Consider the following 17,628-nt stretch of genomic DNA (forward strand, 5'->3'; position numbering starts at 1 on the left):
ACATCAAGTGACTTAATTCCAGAGCCCCGAGTGCTTTCTGGCAGCTTACAGCTTGGAGGGAAGGTCAAAGCTTCAACTTCTCACCTATGTCCCTTCTCTTCACTCCCACAATGTGGAAACAGAGTCTAAAACACAGGTTTAAGAAGTCTCTTTTGCTGTAGCATGATTGCTAGTTCGAATCTCACTTTTATTGCTCAAAAAATAAAGCTTCCTCATTTAGAGCAAAGCTTAGCAATGTTTTTTTTCTGTTCAAGTTATAGAGGTGTTTAAAATCCCGCCAAGTTACATATTGCCTTGTTTTAATTTTCCAGGGCCCTCTAACTCTGCGTGTTTGCTTGAGCCATCTCTCCCTACACTTGGACAAGTGTGCTGGTTTTGAGTGCAGCGGGGGTGAGCCTGCTCACTGGTGTTAAACTGGTTCTAAGGCTTAAAAACCTTGGAAGGATTTCTGCTGAGCATGCAAACTGTCCCTCAGACAGCTCTTGAGCTGAGAGTAGAATCTGGCATCGGTGGGGGTCACCTTTGTGTGGCTTTTCTTTACCCCCCTCCTGAAGTGTTTTGGTGTTTTACTTGGCTGCCAAAGAGAATAGTGTCTCTGCTATTCCAGGACATGGCACAGTTTGTACTCCAAGCTGTGTCTGTCCCTGGATTTGTCTGTGGGCTGCTTTGATGCCTGTTTTTTCTGGGCTGTCCTCTGAGGACAGGAATATCTCTTGCTTTCACAGCCAGCCACGTTAATGCTGTAGCAGTGTAGTGCTGCATGGGCCCTACTTTTATTCTGAGAGATGAGCATCTATTAAGAGGGGGAAGGGAAAACATTTGACTGATTTGGCCCAGCTCTCGTCACCTAATTTGGAAGCTCCTGTGTGATTAAATGAGCCCTAAATCGTGTGTGTTAAAACATTTCTGAAGCACCTCTGCTGCCACTGCAAACCACTTGAGTTTCTCCTTTCTCAGGAGATGAGACTGGGCTGTGCTGGGCCATCAACAGGGACTGGAGAAAGCACCACAGGGTTTGTGAGAGCAAGAGGACGTGCAGCAGGGCTCAGGGAGCCCAGCACTTATCCACCACCACGCAGGACAAGTCAGCAGTCACCCAGAGAAGCAGAAGGGACCAAGATGGGGGTCTAGTGACAAGGAAGTGTGTGCAGGGGCCAGTCCTCAGGGTCCCCTCCAGACACAAGTCAGTCATTGTGCTGAGCCCTGGGCAAACACTGGGGAGGGAAACCCTGCCCTGCAGCCTCTGTAAAATAAAGAAACAAGAGACAAAGGTTGGGAGGGGAAAGTGAGGCCCCTAGAGGAAAAGGAGTTTGTACAAATGCTACTGCTTTTCTTTTTCTTTCTCTCTTTCTAAAAACACCAGACTTAGTCTAAAAACCAGACCGGCTGATCCAGGCCAGCAGTTAGCTGTTTCCCCACTACAGCCTGCTCAGGTATTGCAGGGTGATTGCTGGGCTAAAAATACTATAGGACTAGACCCCTCTTTTCTCTTTTGTCTTATTATAGACAAACATTTTTGGAGGTGGACAGGTGCAGGCAGAAACAGATCAGTGTGGCCTTAGGACACAACCTGTGACTTCAAGAAGTGTTTGGACAATGTTCTCAGGTACGTGGTGGCATTCTTGTGGTGTCCTGTGCAGGGCCAGGAGTTGGACTCAGTGACTCTCATGGGTCCCTTCCAACTCAGCATATTCTATGACTCCATGAACCAAACTGGCTGAAATGTTGTCTGAATTAATTCCTGATTTAAAAGCCTTTAGCCTGCAGTTCAGAGCAGTGCAGGCTCATGAGCCTGTTTAAGCCTGCCTTGCTCCTTAAATAAGATTAGTCTCACAATTATGCCAAACTTCTCAGCTGGTGGTGAATGTAACTCTGCCAGATGACTTTTTAAGCATGCTTGCTCTAGCCACGAAGTTTTACAGAGTTGGAAGCATTTAGGGAAAATAAAGGATAAACCTCAGCAGGCTTTGGTTGTGACAGGAGGAAAACACGCAGCCTGCTGGCATTGTAACCGTGAACAGCTCTGTGCTTCTGTCATCTCCAATTTCAGTCTTGGGTCCTATGACAGAAGGACAATAAGGGATAAAGGATTTGTGTGGCAGAAATGTAATGGGAAACCGCAGGGAAGGCGAGGGAGCAGCTTCATGGAGCAGCAGCAGCAGCACCTCACCTTGGCAGGTCTGAGGCACCTGCTCCTGCCAGACTCTCAGGGCTGACAGGGAAAAGGGCTGTTCTCTTACAGGAGGACATGCCAAAGTGAATAAGTCTAAATTCTGGGTTGAACTTTGCTGTTGAGTGCTCCAAGGGCTGCCCTTCTGTCCCATAGGCTGCAGCTCCTGCCTGGGCTGGAGGCTGCCCTTCCCTCTGGGGTGAGCAGGACAATCCTGTCCTATCCCAAGCAGCATTTTCCTATAACACACTTTTCTCTGTGTGGCAATGAAGTTTATTTCAGCTTTAACCATCCTAGATGTGTAATTTTATTTTTTTTCCTTCCTCCCCCCCCAAAAAAAAAGGAAAGAGCCATCACCCGTCTGGCTGCCTACAATTCCATGTACAAAGGGCAAGTGCTGTGTCTGGGTGCTGCTCTGCCCCTGCCCAGGAGCAGGAGGCTTTCAGCTCAAAGTTAACACAGTCTACTCAGTTTCTTGATAACTGTGGCCTGTTCTTCCACTGTTTCCTAGCACAGATGCTGCTGGGATATTTCCACTGACAATGCTTTTTCCCAAAGGAGACACTGTCCAAGTAATGCACGAGTTCTTTCCCTACCTGCTCATTAAGATGAAGGTAAGCAGGGGAGGGAGCTGCAGCTTTAAGCCTTAGCTGTGATCAGTTCGATCCTGTCTCTGATTTCCTGCTTTAACATAACCAAGATGATGTGCTAATGCTCACCAGGGGTGGAAGGAGGGGCAAAGATGGATCTGTGACTGCTTGGGAGAGGTAGGAGAGAGAACACGCCAGGAATGCCCAGGAGGAAGCTCATAACTGTGGCGTTTGGATGGAATTTGAAGAATATGGCCCGGGGCCAGACACCGAATGAGGGGATAAAAAGAAATATTCAACAACAGCCCAATGGCTGAGCGAGGCTGGGGCCCTGTGGGAAGAAAATAGGATGTGATCACAACATAAGAAACTGCATCATAATGCAGCCACGGAGAATGGGGGAGACAGGGGATTGGAAGTTGCACTGACTTTTTCACATTTTGGTTTTTTCCACCTTAATTTTCTTTAGCTGAGGGATGTAACATAAAATACAGAGCCTTCCTTTGGTTGTTTCTGTTGGAAGCAGAAGGGGAGATGCTAAAGACCTTGTCTTAGATCAATATTTAACCAGTGAATTAATATAAATTCTATTTGTGACACGAGATTAAATTTTAAAGTGCTTTGATTGTTTAAAGCTCCTTGGTGGCAGTGGCAAATGTCTTGTACCTGATTAAAACCTGGTAGGAATGGCAGCAGTGCCAAGACTCAGCTTTGAACTTGTCTGGACTAGGACTGTCAGGGCAAAGTAAGAAATTACTGGTCAAGATCCTACAGGTCAAGGAGATGGTAAACAAATTGATTAAAGAGGAGGAAACACAGCAGGAAAACATAAATGCAAAAGCATCTATGTAAATCTGGTGTTCAGTGTCTGGAGCAGAAGGTACATCTGTATGCAAATGCTGAGGGCTGAGTACTTTAGGAAGTGAGATATTCCAGCACTTTTTAATCGCCCTACAGCCAGTGGCTGTGCTCTCCTGGGCACTGTGACCATCCCTGGAAAATGCCAAGCATGTCTGGACATGCTGACTTTTCCCTTGGCTGGCTGCTGGAGTTACTGACCCAAAGAGAATGTGGCTGTGTGCTCTCTGAGCATCCTGGCTCTGCCCCGAGACAAAGCTTACTAAAGCAGTGGAATTAAACACTGCTGTGGGCTTTAGCCCACACCTCTGTTAGAATCACAGGGCCTTGAGGATGCTGAACATGCCTCAGAACTCCAGCTCAGAAAGAGCTTTGTGCTGTGCAGCATCTGTATTTCTGAAGTACCAAAGTTCTTTCTCACAAACCCCTTGCGTTATCAGCTCTTTGCTTCACTGCCTTCGTGTAAGGAAGACTGTTATAATTTTGTCACATGGCATTTAAAATACTTTGGAAATGGCCTCAAGTTGTGCCAGGGAAAGTTTATAGAATCACAGAATAGTTTGGGTTGGAAGGGACCTTAAAGCTCATCCAGTCCCACTCACAGCCATGGGCAGGGACACCTTCCACTGGCCCAGGTTGCTCCAAGCCCCGTCCAACCTGGCCTTGGACACTTCCAGGGATGGGGCAGCCACAGCTTCTCTGGGCAACCTGTGCCAGGGCCTCCTCACTCTAACAGGGAAAAATTCCTTCCTAATTTCCAGTCTAGCCCTGCCCTCCTGCTTAAGGCCATTCCCCCTTGCCCTGTCACTCCATATTAAGATGGATATTAAGAAGTATTTCTTCATGGAAAGGGTTGTCAGTCCCTGGCACAGGAATCCCCATCCCTGGAGGAATTTAAAAGCCACGTGGATGTGGCACTTGGGGACATGGGTTAGTGGTGGCCTTGGCAGTGCTGGGGGAACAGTTGGACTCAATGATCTTAGAGGGTTTTTCTAACCTAGACAATTCTATGATTTATGGTAACAGCCAGGAAAACCTCGCCACATACAACTGTGTAAAAGTAGCCTGGGTAGCTTAGTTAAGAAGCAACTCAGACTTGTGTTTATGAAGGGCTGGGTTAGCCCAGCCATAAATCCTGTGCTGTGCACAGCTACAGCCTGATTACAGCAAACTGAGCCAAGCAGCATCAATGTCCAGTTGGGGTCCCTTACCAGCACCACCACCTCGCTCAGAAGCAGAACTGGATACATGTTTTTGTCATGTGGTGTGAGATGTTTATCATGTTTATGGAGATTTGCTGTTCAGTGTTGGCAATGCAATAGGAAACGCTAAAGAGCCCCCCTCCCTGTTGAAATTAAACTGAGTTAAAACAGTTGAATCACAAGTATTTTCCAGCCATGATTCAGAGACTCTGTAGGAATGACACAGTCTGAGATAACTCTCAGGAAGAGGTCGAGCACTACTTTTGTGGTTTTTTTTTTTCTCTTCCCCCTCCCCTCCCCCCGCTTCTAAACAGTGCAATTTAGATAACTATCCATTACTTTGTGAACTTCCCTGAACTGACCCCATGGTAGTGTAAGGCACGATTTGTGCTGTTACAAGCCAAGTCCTGCACTGGATTCACCAGGAACCTGACCAAGCTTTCCTCACACTTATGCCTGCTGAAAGCTGTGCTGTGGGTGTGTGTCCTTGGACACAGCCCCCAGACAGTCTCTGCTGTACCCTTGGGGATGTTCTTTATTCCTTTCACCTCACCTTTCTCTCCTGAGCCAAGGAGCATGGAAAAGGAAGCTGCAGGGCTGGAAAGCAGTGGAATTTGCAGTGGTATTTGGCTGAGGTTGCAAATGTGTTGAGGCAGGAGGCTGGGTCAGAGGAGAAAAGGAGGCTCAGGGGAGACCTCATTGCCCTCTGCAGCTACCTGAAGGAGGTTGTGGTGAGGTGGGGGTCAGCCTCTTTTCCCAGGCAGCCAGCTCTGGGACAAGGGGAAATGGCCTCAAGTTGAGGCAGAGGAGGTTAGATTGGATATTAGAAAAAAATTCTTCACTAAAATAGTGGTTAAGCATTGGAACAGGCAGCTGCCAAGGATGGTGGAGTCACCACAGCTGGAAGTGTTCAGAAAACAAGTAGACGTGGCACCCCACAATGTGGTTTAGAGGGCATGGTGGTGGCGTTTGGCTGAAGGTTGGGCTTGATGATCTTGGAGGTCTTTTCTAATCTTTATGATGCTATGAAACCCAAGGTGGAGGTGACAAGGAGAGCTGCTCTAGTTCTGAGGCTGGAAGTATGAGGGGTTTTAACCTGGCAAGGAGTTGGGAGTTTGGAAAGATGATACTGAGCAAAAGAAACAGGAGGTTTTGATGCCGAGTAGGAGGATCATGGAAAAGAAGCCAGGAGAGGCTTTGCTCACAACCTGGTTCGGCAGCACTTTGGATATGGTCAGGTTTGACCAGGTCAGAGCTTAGATGTGAAGGAGAGGAGCAGAAAGAGGTAGAAATTAACCCCTGAGCTGTTTTGTTTTTTTTTTCCTAATGTACTTTTGCTTATTCAGCTTGAGCAAGCCACGTCCAGCTCAGACACTGGGAATAAGAGCCTCCCCAAACTGAGCTGTGCCCAGGGCTCCGTGCTGCTGGAGCTGGAGGATGATGTTGTGGGAGATGCTCACAGTTCAGCTCCCAGCACTGTAGCACAGCAATAATAATAATTCTTGTTTAATATGGGGGCTTGGACTTTGAGTTATGTTCCCAGAGGAACGAGCAGGGCTCCTCGCAGGCACTTTGATCCAGCCCCATCCTCAGTGTCTGCTTATCGCAAATAAACTCGGGAAGCTTTGCACTGTGCTGAGAGCACGAGGGGAGGAGAAAAGCCTCATGTGCAAATCTGTCTGTAAGCGAGGAACCCTCTGTGCAAAGGGAATAACACTGCTGGCATACTGACCCGTGTCAGGAACAGTGTGGCCAACAGGTCCAGGGCAGTGATTTTTCCCCTGGATGCAGTGCTGGTGAGGTGCTGTGTCGAGCTCTGGGCCCTCAGCTCAGGAAGGATATTGAGGTCCTGGAGCAGGTCCAGAGGAGAGCAACAAGGTTGGTGAAGGGACTGGAGCACAAGTCCTATGAGGAGAGGCTGAGGGAGCTGGGGCTGTTCAGCCTGGAGAAGAGGAGGCTCAGGGGAGACCTCCTCACTCTCTGCAACTCCCTGACAGGAAGGGGGAGCCCGGTGGGGGTTGGTCTCTTTTCCCAGGCAAGACAAGAGGGCTCGGTCTTAAGCTGTGGCAGGGGAGGTTTAGGTTAGATATTAGGAAGCATTTCTTTCCAGAGAGGGTAATCAGGCATTGGAATGGGCTGCCCAGGGAAGTGGTGGATTCTCTGTCCCTGGAGGTTTTTAAGATAAAACTGGATGTGGCATCAGTGCCATGGGCTGGGAACCACGGCGGGGTTGGATCAAGGGTTGGACTTGATGATCTCGAAGGTCCCTTCCAACCCAGTTGATTCTATGATTCTAAGATACCATTTGCCTACTTTTGCCGTTGTCGCGGTCGCTTCGGGGACGAGTCCCGGCTCCCCCCGCCCCTCGGTGCCTGACCCCGGTAGAACCGGTTCTGCCTCCCCTTGGCCCCGCCGGGGCTCGGGCTGCTTTACCTACCCCCTCCCACCCCAGGGGTTCGCCCCGCCCGCGGCCCGCGATACTCACGCCTGGGACATGCTGGGCAGCGACCCCGAGAGCCGGAACCCGAGCCCGACCCCAGAGCGGGGCACCCACACCCACCCGGAGCCCGAGCCCGCTCCCGATGCCGCCCGCGGGGCCGTTCCGGGGTCGGGCCCCGCCGTTACCGCGGAGACGGTGCGGGGGGAGCCATCGCGATCCCTCCCCGGCGCTGCCTCGGGGCTTGTACGGGCAGCAAAGGGAGTTTTAAGTTTCCCCCCCCACACACACACACACTTTTTTTCCTTTTTTTTTCCCTTTTTTTTTTTTTTCTCCATGGAGTCACGGAACGGTTTGGGTTGGAAGGGGCCTTGAAGCCCATCCCATCCTGCCCTCCCTGCCAAGGACAGGGACACCTTCCGCTAGACCAGGTTGCTCTAAGCCCCGTCCAGCCTGGCCTTGGACACTTCCAGGGATGGATTTCTTCCGTATATCTGATCTAAATCCCTCTCTTTTAGATTAAACACCCTTTCCCTGCCGTTTTGTTTGGTTTTTTTGCCTTGATAGTTTCGGGAGTTCCCCCCTTTATTTTCATTGTGTGTTCCCCCCCCTCCAGTAATTTCCTTTTCTGCCCCCTTTATTTTCCTTTTCCCATGTTTTCCTTTCCCCTCCTTCCTTATATTTTTCCTTTCCTTCCCCTTTTCTATATTCTCCTTTCCCCCCCCTTCTCCCCTTTCCTATCTTTTTCTTTTTTACCCCTTTCATATATTTTCTTTTTTTCCTTTTCCTCTGCTTCTTCAATATTGTCTTTCTTCCCTTTTGCCCCTCCTTGCCCCCTTGATCCCTTTATTTCCTTTTCCCTCCCAGGGGCTTGTCCCAGTTGCATTCACATTTTTCCTCCCTCCCCCCCCCTTATTTCTTTCCCACAAGTACATATTGAGGCAACTTTCTGGTGGTTTTCCATTCCCTTACCACTTGAAAACCAGTTTAGTATTATTTTTTCCTCTGAAAACTGCTGTAAACCTGTCTCATGCATTGTGTTTCCTCCATCAGTTGCATCCCCAAACTGAGCACATCTGTGCACCAGGCGTGGCTGGGAAGTGACCACTGAGCCTGGGGACAGGTGTCTGCATCCCACAATGCCACTTCATCACTCCTAGCAGGATCTGCTCAGGTTTTTTTGCTTCTTAAAACAAGTAAGTGTACATGTATATATAACATACGTGTGTATATAAAATATAAGTATAAATAAATATAGATAGATATATGACAAAAAATCAGGAAGGGATGAAGTGGGAGCATGTTGCTTGTAAAACCGCACCCATAATTTCCAAGCCTTGGTTTTGGTAGGAGGCTGGTTTTGGGGGTGGTAGAGCTGTTTCACCTTCTTGTGAATGATGTCTAGCTGGCAGGCAAGTTGGGGTATTAAAAAAGAATTGTTTCAATGTATTGCTTGTGTGCAGAGTGAGAAACATCTGTTGCAGAACATTGAAAGGGTCCTTCTTTAAAATAGGAAAAAATCAAAGCTACTGAGACAGGATTCCAGCACAGTTTTTCGGGGGAATTCCACTCCTCTGAGAGCCAGTGGAGAAGGGAAAAGCAAGAAGTTTGGGACAATGAGCGTTTTGCCAGTGATGATATTTTCTGCCATAAATCTCTGTGTGTCTGTGTTCCTTTTTCCTTTTTTCTTTCTCCCTTGAAGCCCCAGCTCACATAATTAGGTGAGACTCTTGGCTATCAAATGTCTGAAGTGAAGTTCCTAGCCCCTCTGGTTTTGAGGAAAAAGCTTGAAAATGCAAATCTTGAAGAATCAAGATCATAATAAAAAGCATGTAAGATGTTATTTTTCTGATGCCCATCATGTAATTTCTTTAAGTGTATTGGATCAATGTTTTTTGTTTTGTTTTTGTTTGTTTGTTTGTTTTTTAGTACTTGTTGCATTTTCTCTGGGCTGAGTTTGGGACAGTGGTGTACAATCAGCTTGTAACTTGCTGTATTAATGTGAAAGGGGTTATTCATGCTTTTATTCTGCAGTGTACTGCTCAAAAATAACTCCTAAAATTAATAGCTATTAACCTATTGCATGTGTTTGTGATAAAAAAGTAGGAAGCTTTCTGAAGGAATTAAAATGAGAGCACCAAGATGGCTTGATATGATGTGGATGTTAATTATTAATCTGAATTTATTGCCCTCTGTTAGCACCTCAGTGCCACAGTGCACAAGATTATCTTTATTGTGCCAGAAGCTGTATTAATGATGGAATAATGCCTATTGCTCACTTCCCCACCTGGCTTCTTCACTCCCCCCAAGAAAGTTGGAGAACAGCAAATATCTTCCTTTTAAAAATGGGAAATTAAGCCACAAAGAAGTGATGTGTGAGAGTGTGCAGGGAGGCTGTGCACGGGCAGAGGGGATTTGTTTGTAGGGCACTTTTAAAAAAAAGAGTTGTGTTGCTGGGAAAAGTCGTGCAGCAAAATTAATTATGAAATAAGTAGAGTTTTTTTTTTTTTCTTTTCATGGGAAAGGAGCTTGTTTTGTATCTGAAATGGGAGTTGTGTGTGACTGAGAATAAGTAATTGGCTTAGCCTAAGAAAATAGAGATTTATAAACAGAGAAACTGGGGAGTGGGAGATGTTCTGGTTTGCTGTAGGTTTCAGCAGTTGCATTCCAGTTGAATCCTTGAGCTTTTGGGTAATTTGAAGTGAGAGGGCACGGGGCTGCCTGGGCTATTTAATGGGGCTGTCCTTGAAGCACTGCCCTGGGACATTTGCTGTGGCTGCACTTCAGGTTTGGCTCAGCTGCTCTCCAGCCCCATCTCCTGCTTTCTTCTCCTTTTCTTTATCTCCCTTCTTGTCTCTTCCCTTGGAGGCCAGTCCATCGTGGCTTGTATCAAAAACAGTGTGTCCAGCAGGACCAGGGCAGTGACTGTCCCTGTGCTGGCACTGCTGAGGCCCCTCCAGGGCTCTGTCCAGTTCTGGGCCCCCACGACAAGAAGGACATTGAGGGGCTGAAGTGTGTCCAGGGAAGGGAATGGAGCTGGGGAAGGGGCTGGAGCAGCTGAGGGAGCTGGGGGGGCTCAGCCTGGAAAAAAGGAGGCTCAGGGGGGACCTTCTGGCTCTGCAACCCCCTGACAGGATGGGGGAGCTGGGGGGGGTCGGGCTCTGCTCCCAGGGAACAAGGGACAGGAGGAGAGGGAATGGCCTCAAGTTGTGCCAGGGGGAGGGTCAGGTTGGACATCAGGAGGAATTTCTCTACTGAAAGGGTGGACAAGGGTTGCCCAGGGAGGTGGTGGAGTCCCCATCCCTGGAGGTGTCCAAGGAAGGACTGGACATGTCACTCAGTGCTCTGGGCTGGGGGACAAGGTGGGGATCAGTCAAAGGTTGGACTTGATGATCTTGGGGGTCTTTTCCAACCTCAGTGACTCTGTGATCATATGATCTCTGCAGCCTGAAGTGCAGCTGAGGTCCAGCAGACCATCAGTGGTCAGTCAACATACTGGATTGTCTCGGTCTTTCCATTATGGGGTCACATGTCTCCAATAATCCCTACAGGCAGCAAGCCATCTGAGGTCTCTAGGTACCAGCAGAGATTAAAGGGATTTGTAGTTGTTATTCCATGCATTGTACATTTTTTGTATAGCATCACTAGCAACTTCCTCATCCAGATCATGTTGCATTAAAAAATAAGACTGTGTTATTTAATCTTTGCAGCAGGAATAGGTGATGGGTTTTATACAGCGTGTTCCTTTTGGCATCTGTAATTGCTTAGGCTCTTGCAAACATGAGCTTAAAAGTTCTGCTGCCTTGGAAACTAGGTGCCATCATCTTTCAAAAAAGTCTTTTATTACAAGCTTAAGAGGTGACTTGTGAGCTTACAAGGGGATAACATGTAAAACTGGAGGGTCTTGTTCCTCTCAACATGGGTCCCTGGCAAAGAGCTTAGTGCACCTGTCTGTTATTGAGCAGGGCTTAAGTAAAGCGAGGAACATAATGGGAATAATGTTCTGCCTTTGCAACTTGTATTTCAAAGCACTTACTGAGGTCTGGATTGTCCCTCAAGGCACAGGGTGGAAGATGGAGTGGAGTTTTTGTGAGTGTTGCTGGCCTAAAGAGCAGGCAAAGGGCTCCTCACCATGTGGGATGAATGAGCTGAGGCTTCAGGACACCACTTGGGAGTCAAGGATTCTGCCTCTTGTGTGGCCACGGGGACAGGTGTGAGATCTGTGCTGGGGTGGCCTCACCTCGAGTCCCAAGGGCAGTTTTGGGTCCCACAGTATAAGAAGTGTTATGTATTAGAGATATATCAGATATCTATTAGACTATATGAGAGAGTATCCAAAGGAGGGACACAAAGGTGGTGAAGGGCCCAGAAGGGCCCTATGAGGAGCAGCTGAGAGCACTTGGCTTTTTCAGCCTGGAGGAGACTGACGGGAGACCTCATTGGGTCTGCAGCTTCCTTATGAAGAGGCCTTCAGGGACATGGTGGGATTCTTGGAGTTGTCCTGTTCAGGGCCAGGAGTTGGACTCAATCCTTGTGAGTCCCTTCCAACTCAGGATATTCTGTGATTCCATGATCTCTCACTGACATGAGGGGTCGTGGAAGGGCCTGTTTGTGTCCTGCTAATGAGCTGGATGAAGCTGGGGTGGTGGAGAAGTGCCAGGAGGGTGATGTTTTGCTGGATGTCTCACACTGAAAATCCCCCTTGCTCTGTAGCCCTACCCTGGAGCACCAGTGTCCCTCTCATCCTGGAGGGCTCAACAGAGGAGCTCTCCCACGAGGCACAGTGGCTGTCACAGCACTTACAGCAGGACAACTGTCCCCAGATGGGGACCTGGTTGCAACTGAGTTGCACAGCAAACTTCTGTGTCCAGGGAAGTGAGAAGTAGGGCTCCCTGGAGCCTCCTCTTCTCCGGCAGAACACCCCCCCTCCCAGCCTGCCTGTGTAGCAGAGGTGCTCCATCCCTCAGCTCATTACTTCCTTGCAGATGGGTGTTTGGTTTTCCTTTAGGCTTGGGTGGGAGTGTGTAAAGGAGCTCTGGGTGGCTCTTTGCTGCAAGCTGGGGGACTTGGGTCAGCCTTGTGGCCCCAGTGGTGTCTTCCAGCTCAGGCTGACCCCCAGGAGGGCTGGCTCTGCCAGCTGGGCTGCACTGACCACTTCATTTAGCCCTGTGATCAGTGGCTCAGCTATTTTGCCAGTTAACATAACTGCCAATTCTACTTCAAGGCTGAGTGAAGGGGATTTGTCGGCGGTCAGGGCTGTTAGACTTTGATATAGCAGCCTGTTCATCAGGCCCGAGCGTGGTACATGGAGGAGGAGGATTGGAGCAGAATTAGAAGGTATAAAGTTCAAATCTAATTTGAAGAATTTTCCCTCTATCCCTTAAATGTGGGAAATGTTCCTGTGGTTTCAGGTATAAAATGTCACACTTCATAAGGAGCATGCGTTTTAAATCTCAGTCAGATATTAAATGCCGAGCCGCACTCCGCTTCTCTTTTGTTAAAAAGGAAAACCCCAAATCATCTCTCCTGAAAGAATGTTGTTTGATAAAATTAAAGCTTTCTAAAGAAGCTGGTTCAAATAGTGTCAGCTCTGTACCATCACGAAACATCAGGGTGTGTATTGATTTTATTCTGTATTAACAACTGTTCATCAGCATTCTGCTATTTAATTATCTAGGATGCTGTTCTTAAAGATGCTGACCAGCATCAGTCAAACAGTCAATACAGATTGACAACATACACCAGAAGCTTTTTTGGTGAGAAGGAAACAGAAAAAGGGATTGGACTCCGGCTGCTGGCAATTATCCCAGTAATTTGTTAGCAGAGGTTTTAATTGAACGTTTGGCTCCAGCCAGCGAATTTTTTAATAAATTAACACAAAGGCTGTGTCAAGCTTGAGTCACTTAGGGGGGCAAAGTTCGCTTCTATATTATCCTGCAAAACAAATATTGGAAATAAGTAGCATTTCTGTGATTGTGTAACATGAAGATGTGTTCAGTATGGCTTGTGGAATGGCACTTCTGGACAGACCCATTTCAGTTCTCTTAAGAGACACGAATCTTCTGACCACTTCCTCACTTCATAGGCTCACCAGTCAGCAGTTTGAAATATTATTTATGCTTTTCTCACGATTTTGATGGAAAAATGACTAAGTCTGACTGTTAACACTGGCTGTGTGTGCACATTAATCACTGAAAACGCCAAGAAATTCTCATGGTCTTAAGCAGACGAGGAGAAAACGCTGCTGTGTGGCAGTTGCAGTGAGATTCCAGCTGACCGGAGCCCCTGTGTCTCATGCTGGGGTAAATGGGCAGGAGGTTTGGTGGGCCCAGTCAGTTGGAGAGCCCTGGATTGGTGAGAACTCAGCAACATGTAGCTTGCTTTCCATGGGAGGAGGGGATGAAGATGCTGGTCTCTGATGTGGTCCCTTTATCCCTGTGCTGTTTAATGGTCTTTCTGTTAGTGGGAAAAAAAATAGCTGTGAGGTGTTACCACAAATTTATGGGACAGCAGTCTGGGCTTCAGCTGTCCGGCACAGTGCATAAGGCACAGAGGCTGCTGGAAAGGCCTTGGCACTCCAGCTGGTGTTGCTGGGCATGACCAGGGTACAGAAGACCGCAGAGGAAGGGGCAGTGGAAGCAGCTCAGCCCTTCAGAGGTCAGGTCTGGATCAGAAGATCCTCTTCCAGACCCCCTGTCTGATTGAAGGGAAGCATTGGAGCTCCGGGACTCGATGTGTTTAAAGCTGCCAACTGAGAGTGACTTGGGGCTCCAGGAGAAGGAGATGTTTGCCATCTGCTTTAGCAGTTCATTCCCCAGAAAAGGAGGAATTCATCTGGTATTCGTGCACGTAGGCAGTTGTTTCATTGTGTTTTGTTATGTTTTCCCTCCCACTCTCCAGTAAAACACCTGTTGAGTTAATCCCCTTTGACTCAACTCAAAAGCAAGGAAGTCAAACTCCATGAGAGGCTGAGCATTTCTGTGGGGGAGCTCTAGCTGGCATATTTTGAAGGCTTCCAGAAGTGAAACTATTAAAGCAAGGAAGGGAGGATACTTAATATTGCTGGACATAAGGATGACTTGAGTCACAAAGTGTTAGTCTGGAAGGAGGAGATATCTTGGAGCTTCCCAGGTTGTTCTTAAGGATGGTGAGAAACATTTTAAAGCTCCCATTTTAGTGCATCTTCAATGAAGTTGAACTCATTTGATTTAAAAAAAACCCACCCTATTACTAAGTTGGATGTGTCCTGCTTTATTTTCACTGAAAAGTTAAAAGCAAGCAGAACAAAACATCAGCAGAAAGTAACCCCAAAATACAGTGGCTTTGTAGGGAGCTACAAGCCACTAGCAGCTGAAATTTGGTGGCAACCTTTGGTTCTGCAGATGTGCTTGGTGCATTGTGCAGGGAAAGAAGTTCCTCCAGAGGGGACCCTCTATGTCCTCTCTAAGCTTTGGAAGAGCCTCTCGTGGTCTGCTGCCCCTCAGGATCCATCTTAAGTGATGAAGGAGAAGATGGATGAGCAATTTCCCCGATCCCTGCCCTGTAATTGCCCATGTCTATGTGCTCAGGCTCTGGGGACGTTATTTCCAGTCTGTGGTGACTCAGTTTCCCTCTGGGGTGTCCCAGGATGAGTCAGGTTTAACTGACACGGTTGCATCAATGAAGCAAAACCAACAAGCTATGCCCAGATAATTCACTGATTGCAGCAAGAGCTCAGGGGTTAATGCCATCCCACCTCGAGCTGGAGGAACAATATGAGCCCGGTGCCTGCCTTCCACGTTGCACGTGCGTCACTTCTCTGTGGAAATGAGTGAGAAACTTCGCATTTATTTTTTTCCTCCTCCCGGTTCAACTTCTCGTGCTATAAATAAGCAGCACAGTGTGAGAGAAAATTGAATAACAAGGGGCTGTAGCTTTTTAGGTGCCCTGTGACAGGATGTTTTCTTGATTATCCTGTTTCTTGTAAACATGGCGATGGCTTTTGTAGCCCAGATGTGGAGGCAGCCTGGGTTCATTGTTCGAACACCTGCTGTCCTTTCAAATGGACCCAGTGCAGACCATTGATAAAATTCAGACTCAAGAAACCTGCAGCACCAGGCTGAGCTCCTGCAGATAACTCAAAAAAAAAAAAAATCCTCGAGGATCTGACATCCGCCCTGTTGGGATTTTTTTTCTCTATTATATTTGATTGGGAGGGGAAGGGAAGCTTAAGATTATTTTTTCCCCCCTGCTCTTGTTCTCACAATAGCAATAAAAACAATACTCCCTGGCTTGGAGGTGGTAAACTGTGAGAAATAACAATAGCTGACTTTGTCATTATGCAGCCAACTTCATGAATGAAACTGGTGGCTGCAGTTTAATTTCCAAGCCTGTCTCTGCTTTTGGTGTGACGGAATGAAATAAAAAGGCCAGAGAAGGAAGAGCTCATAACTGGTGCGGGGTTGTCGCTGGGAGTGAGCACAGGGAAAGGTTTTGTCTGAGCTGGAGCAGGGTAGCAGGGGGTTTTTCTGCTTCCTGCATCAAGATCAAAGTGCAAAACAGGTGAATTTGCTCAGTTAAACAGTGGCTTTGCAGCGTTTTCTTTATTTGGCACTAGAGTATGGTGGTGTAACACCTTAAAGACAGCAGGTACAGCTCTTCCCAGGTTGGCTACGTGGGGTAATTGAAGCTGGTAGGCCCTTGCTGGGACAGGTCTGCTTTATGAGGTGCACAATAATGCCACAGGGTCTGGGAAGAAAAGGGTAAAACGCAAGCCAAAATGCATCCAGTACACTTGTTTCTGCAGATGAAGATCAGTTATGTGCTTTCTATGCACCTGAGTGCTTCTTTGGTTGGCTCTTGAGGGCTAAAACTGCTTTTTGGGGAGGTCAGAGTTGAGGTGCTCAGTCAGGGCAATGAGTGTTTTAGCAGCTTTTTCTCATATAGGAGGCTTGTTCTGCACAGTGTTTGGAGCAGGAGAGATTCTTGTGGTGAGGTCTCTTTCATCCCTCCCTGCTCCTCACACATGTCCCACCTGTGCCTTTGGCCGCAGAGCAGGGGAGACGTGCAGTGTTTCATTTCCTGCTGCTTTGAGCAGGGGATTGGAGCAGATGGTCTGCAAAGCTCCCTCCCAGCCTAAGAGACTGTGTGCTTACCCTGCTGAGGGCACCGGGTGCCAACAGTGAGTGTACAAAGGCACTTAACGGGCCAAAGGCTTTCTCCCCCACCTCTGAAAATGAGCTCTGGAACCGGGAAGGAGTCAGTCCAGCCCCAAGATAATCATTTTGCCCGAGACAGGTAAAACCAGTTGGCCAGACCTGCATGTGCCGTGACTTCACCTGGCTCCACCAGATGTGGCCAGTCCCAGGGTAGGATTGGAAGGACTCTTGTTTGCAGCATCCCACGTGTCCTCCAGCACTCCAGTCCCAGGAGAGAGGACACTGCTCCAGCTGGCGATGAAGCCGTGGAGGGCCCTCTCCCCAACAGCCTATCTATCCCGTTGCTCACCACCTTGGGCCCATGAGTGGGATCCCGGGAAGGGAAGCACCCAGGATGAACATTCTCTTTGCACCTGCCTTTCCTTGAGCCCCCCCGGGCAGGCGGGGCAGGGGCTGGCGCGTGTGGGTGCCCGCGTGGGCCAGGAGCACGCGCTGCCCCCGCGCTGCCAACTCCCCCTTCACGGGGACCTGCCCGGCCGGGGTGGGACACCACAGCCTCTCCACAGCCAGTGCCTGAAGAAATTTGGCTCTTAAATCCAATTACGTTCACAGACTGAGCTCTTTTGTACTCGCTGTTGTCACTGCGAAGTCCTGCGTGTGCAGCCTTTGCTTTTTACCCCGTGTTTTGGCCGGTTTGAACTTTTTAATGGCCGTGGTGAAAAGCAGGAGAGCGGGAGTTGGAAGGTGCTGAATGTCCTCAGCTTTCTGCTGTGTGCACTTTCTGAGGAAAATGCCTGTTTGCTGATGTCACCTCGTATGGCTCCATGTCAGAACTTTGTTACATTTGCTGAAAAAGCTGCCCTAACCACCCGAAATGCTTGCATGAATTTTTCTAGCATGCATGGGGAGGTGTCCTTGATGACCTTTCACGGTAATTACAGCAGTTAGGAGATGTTTGCCCCAGGCAAACTTCTCTCTGAGGTCTTCAGTGTTATGCACTTAGTTGTTTTGGATTTCCCCTTCCACATTATTCTGGAAAATAGCGCTGTGGCCACTCATGTCTTACTTTTCCCCCGAAGTCTCTCAATTGCTGTTGGGAGGCAGTGAAAGCTGCTGGGGATTTTCACAAACAACCCAAATACGGCTTTAAGGAAGCATTTATATTTCCTATTTATGTTTTGCTTTTGGACCCTGACTTCCAGAAACTCTTTTTTCCCAAGAAAAACCCAGACAA

At 48.2% G+C, this 17,628-nt stretch overlaps 1 protein-coding gene across 1 annotated transcript in view; it reads right to left on the reverse strand.

Annotated features, from left to right (window-relative positions):
* Positions 1-7,414, reverse strand: part of IQCA1 (IQ motif containing with AAA domain 1) — a 105,974-nt gene extending 98,560 nt beyond the window's left edge. Inside the window, 1 exon segment of the mRNA XM_017829617.1 lies at positions 7,306-7,414. Coding sequence (XP_017685106.1) covers positions 7,306-7,316 — 11 coding nt within the window. The 5' untranslated portion in view covers positions 7,317-7,414.
* Positions 7,415-17,628: the final 10,214 nt, after the last annotated feature.

This window comes from Lepidothrix coronata, unplaced genomic scaffold (assembly GCF_001604755.1).
Source record: "Lepidothrix coronata isolate B3197 unplaced genomic scaffold, Lepidothrix_coronata-1.0 Scaffold165, whole genome shotgun sequence".
Lineage (NCBI taxonomy): Eukaryota > Metazoa > Chordata > Aves > Passeriformes > Pipridae > Lepidothrix > Lepidothrix coronata.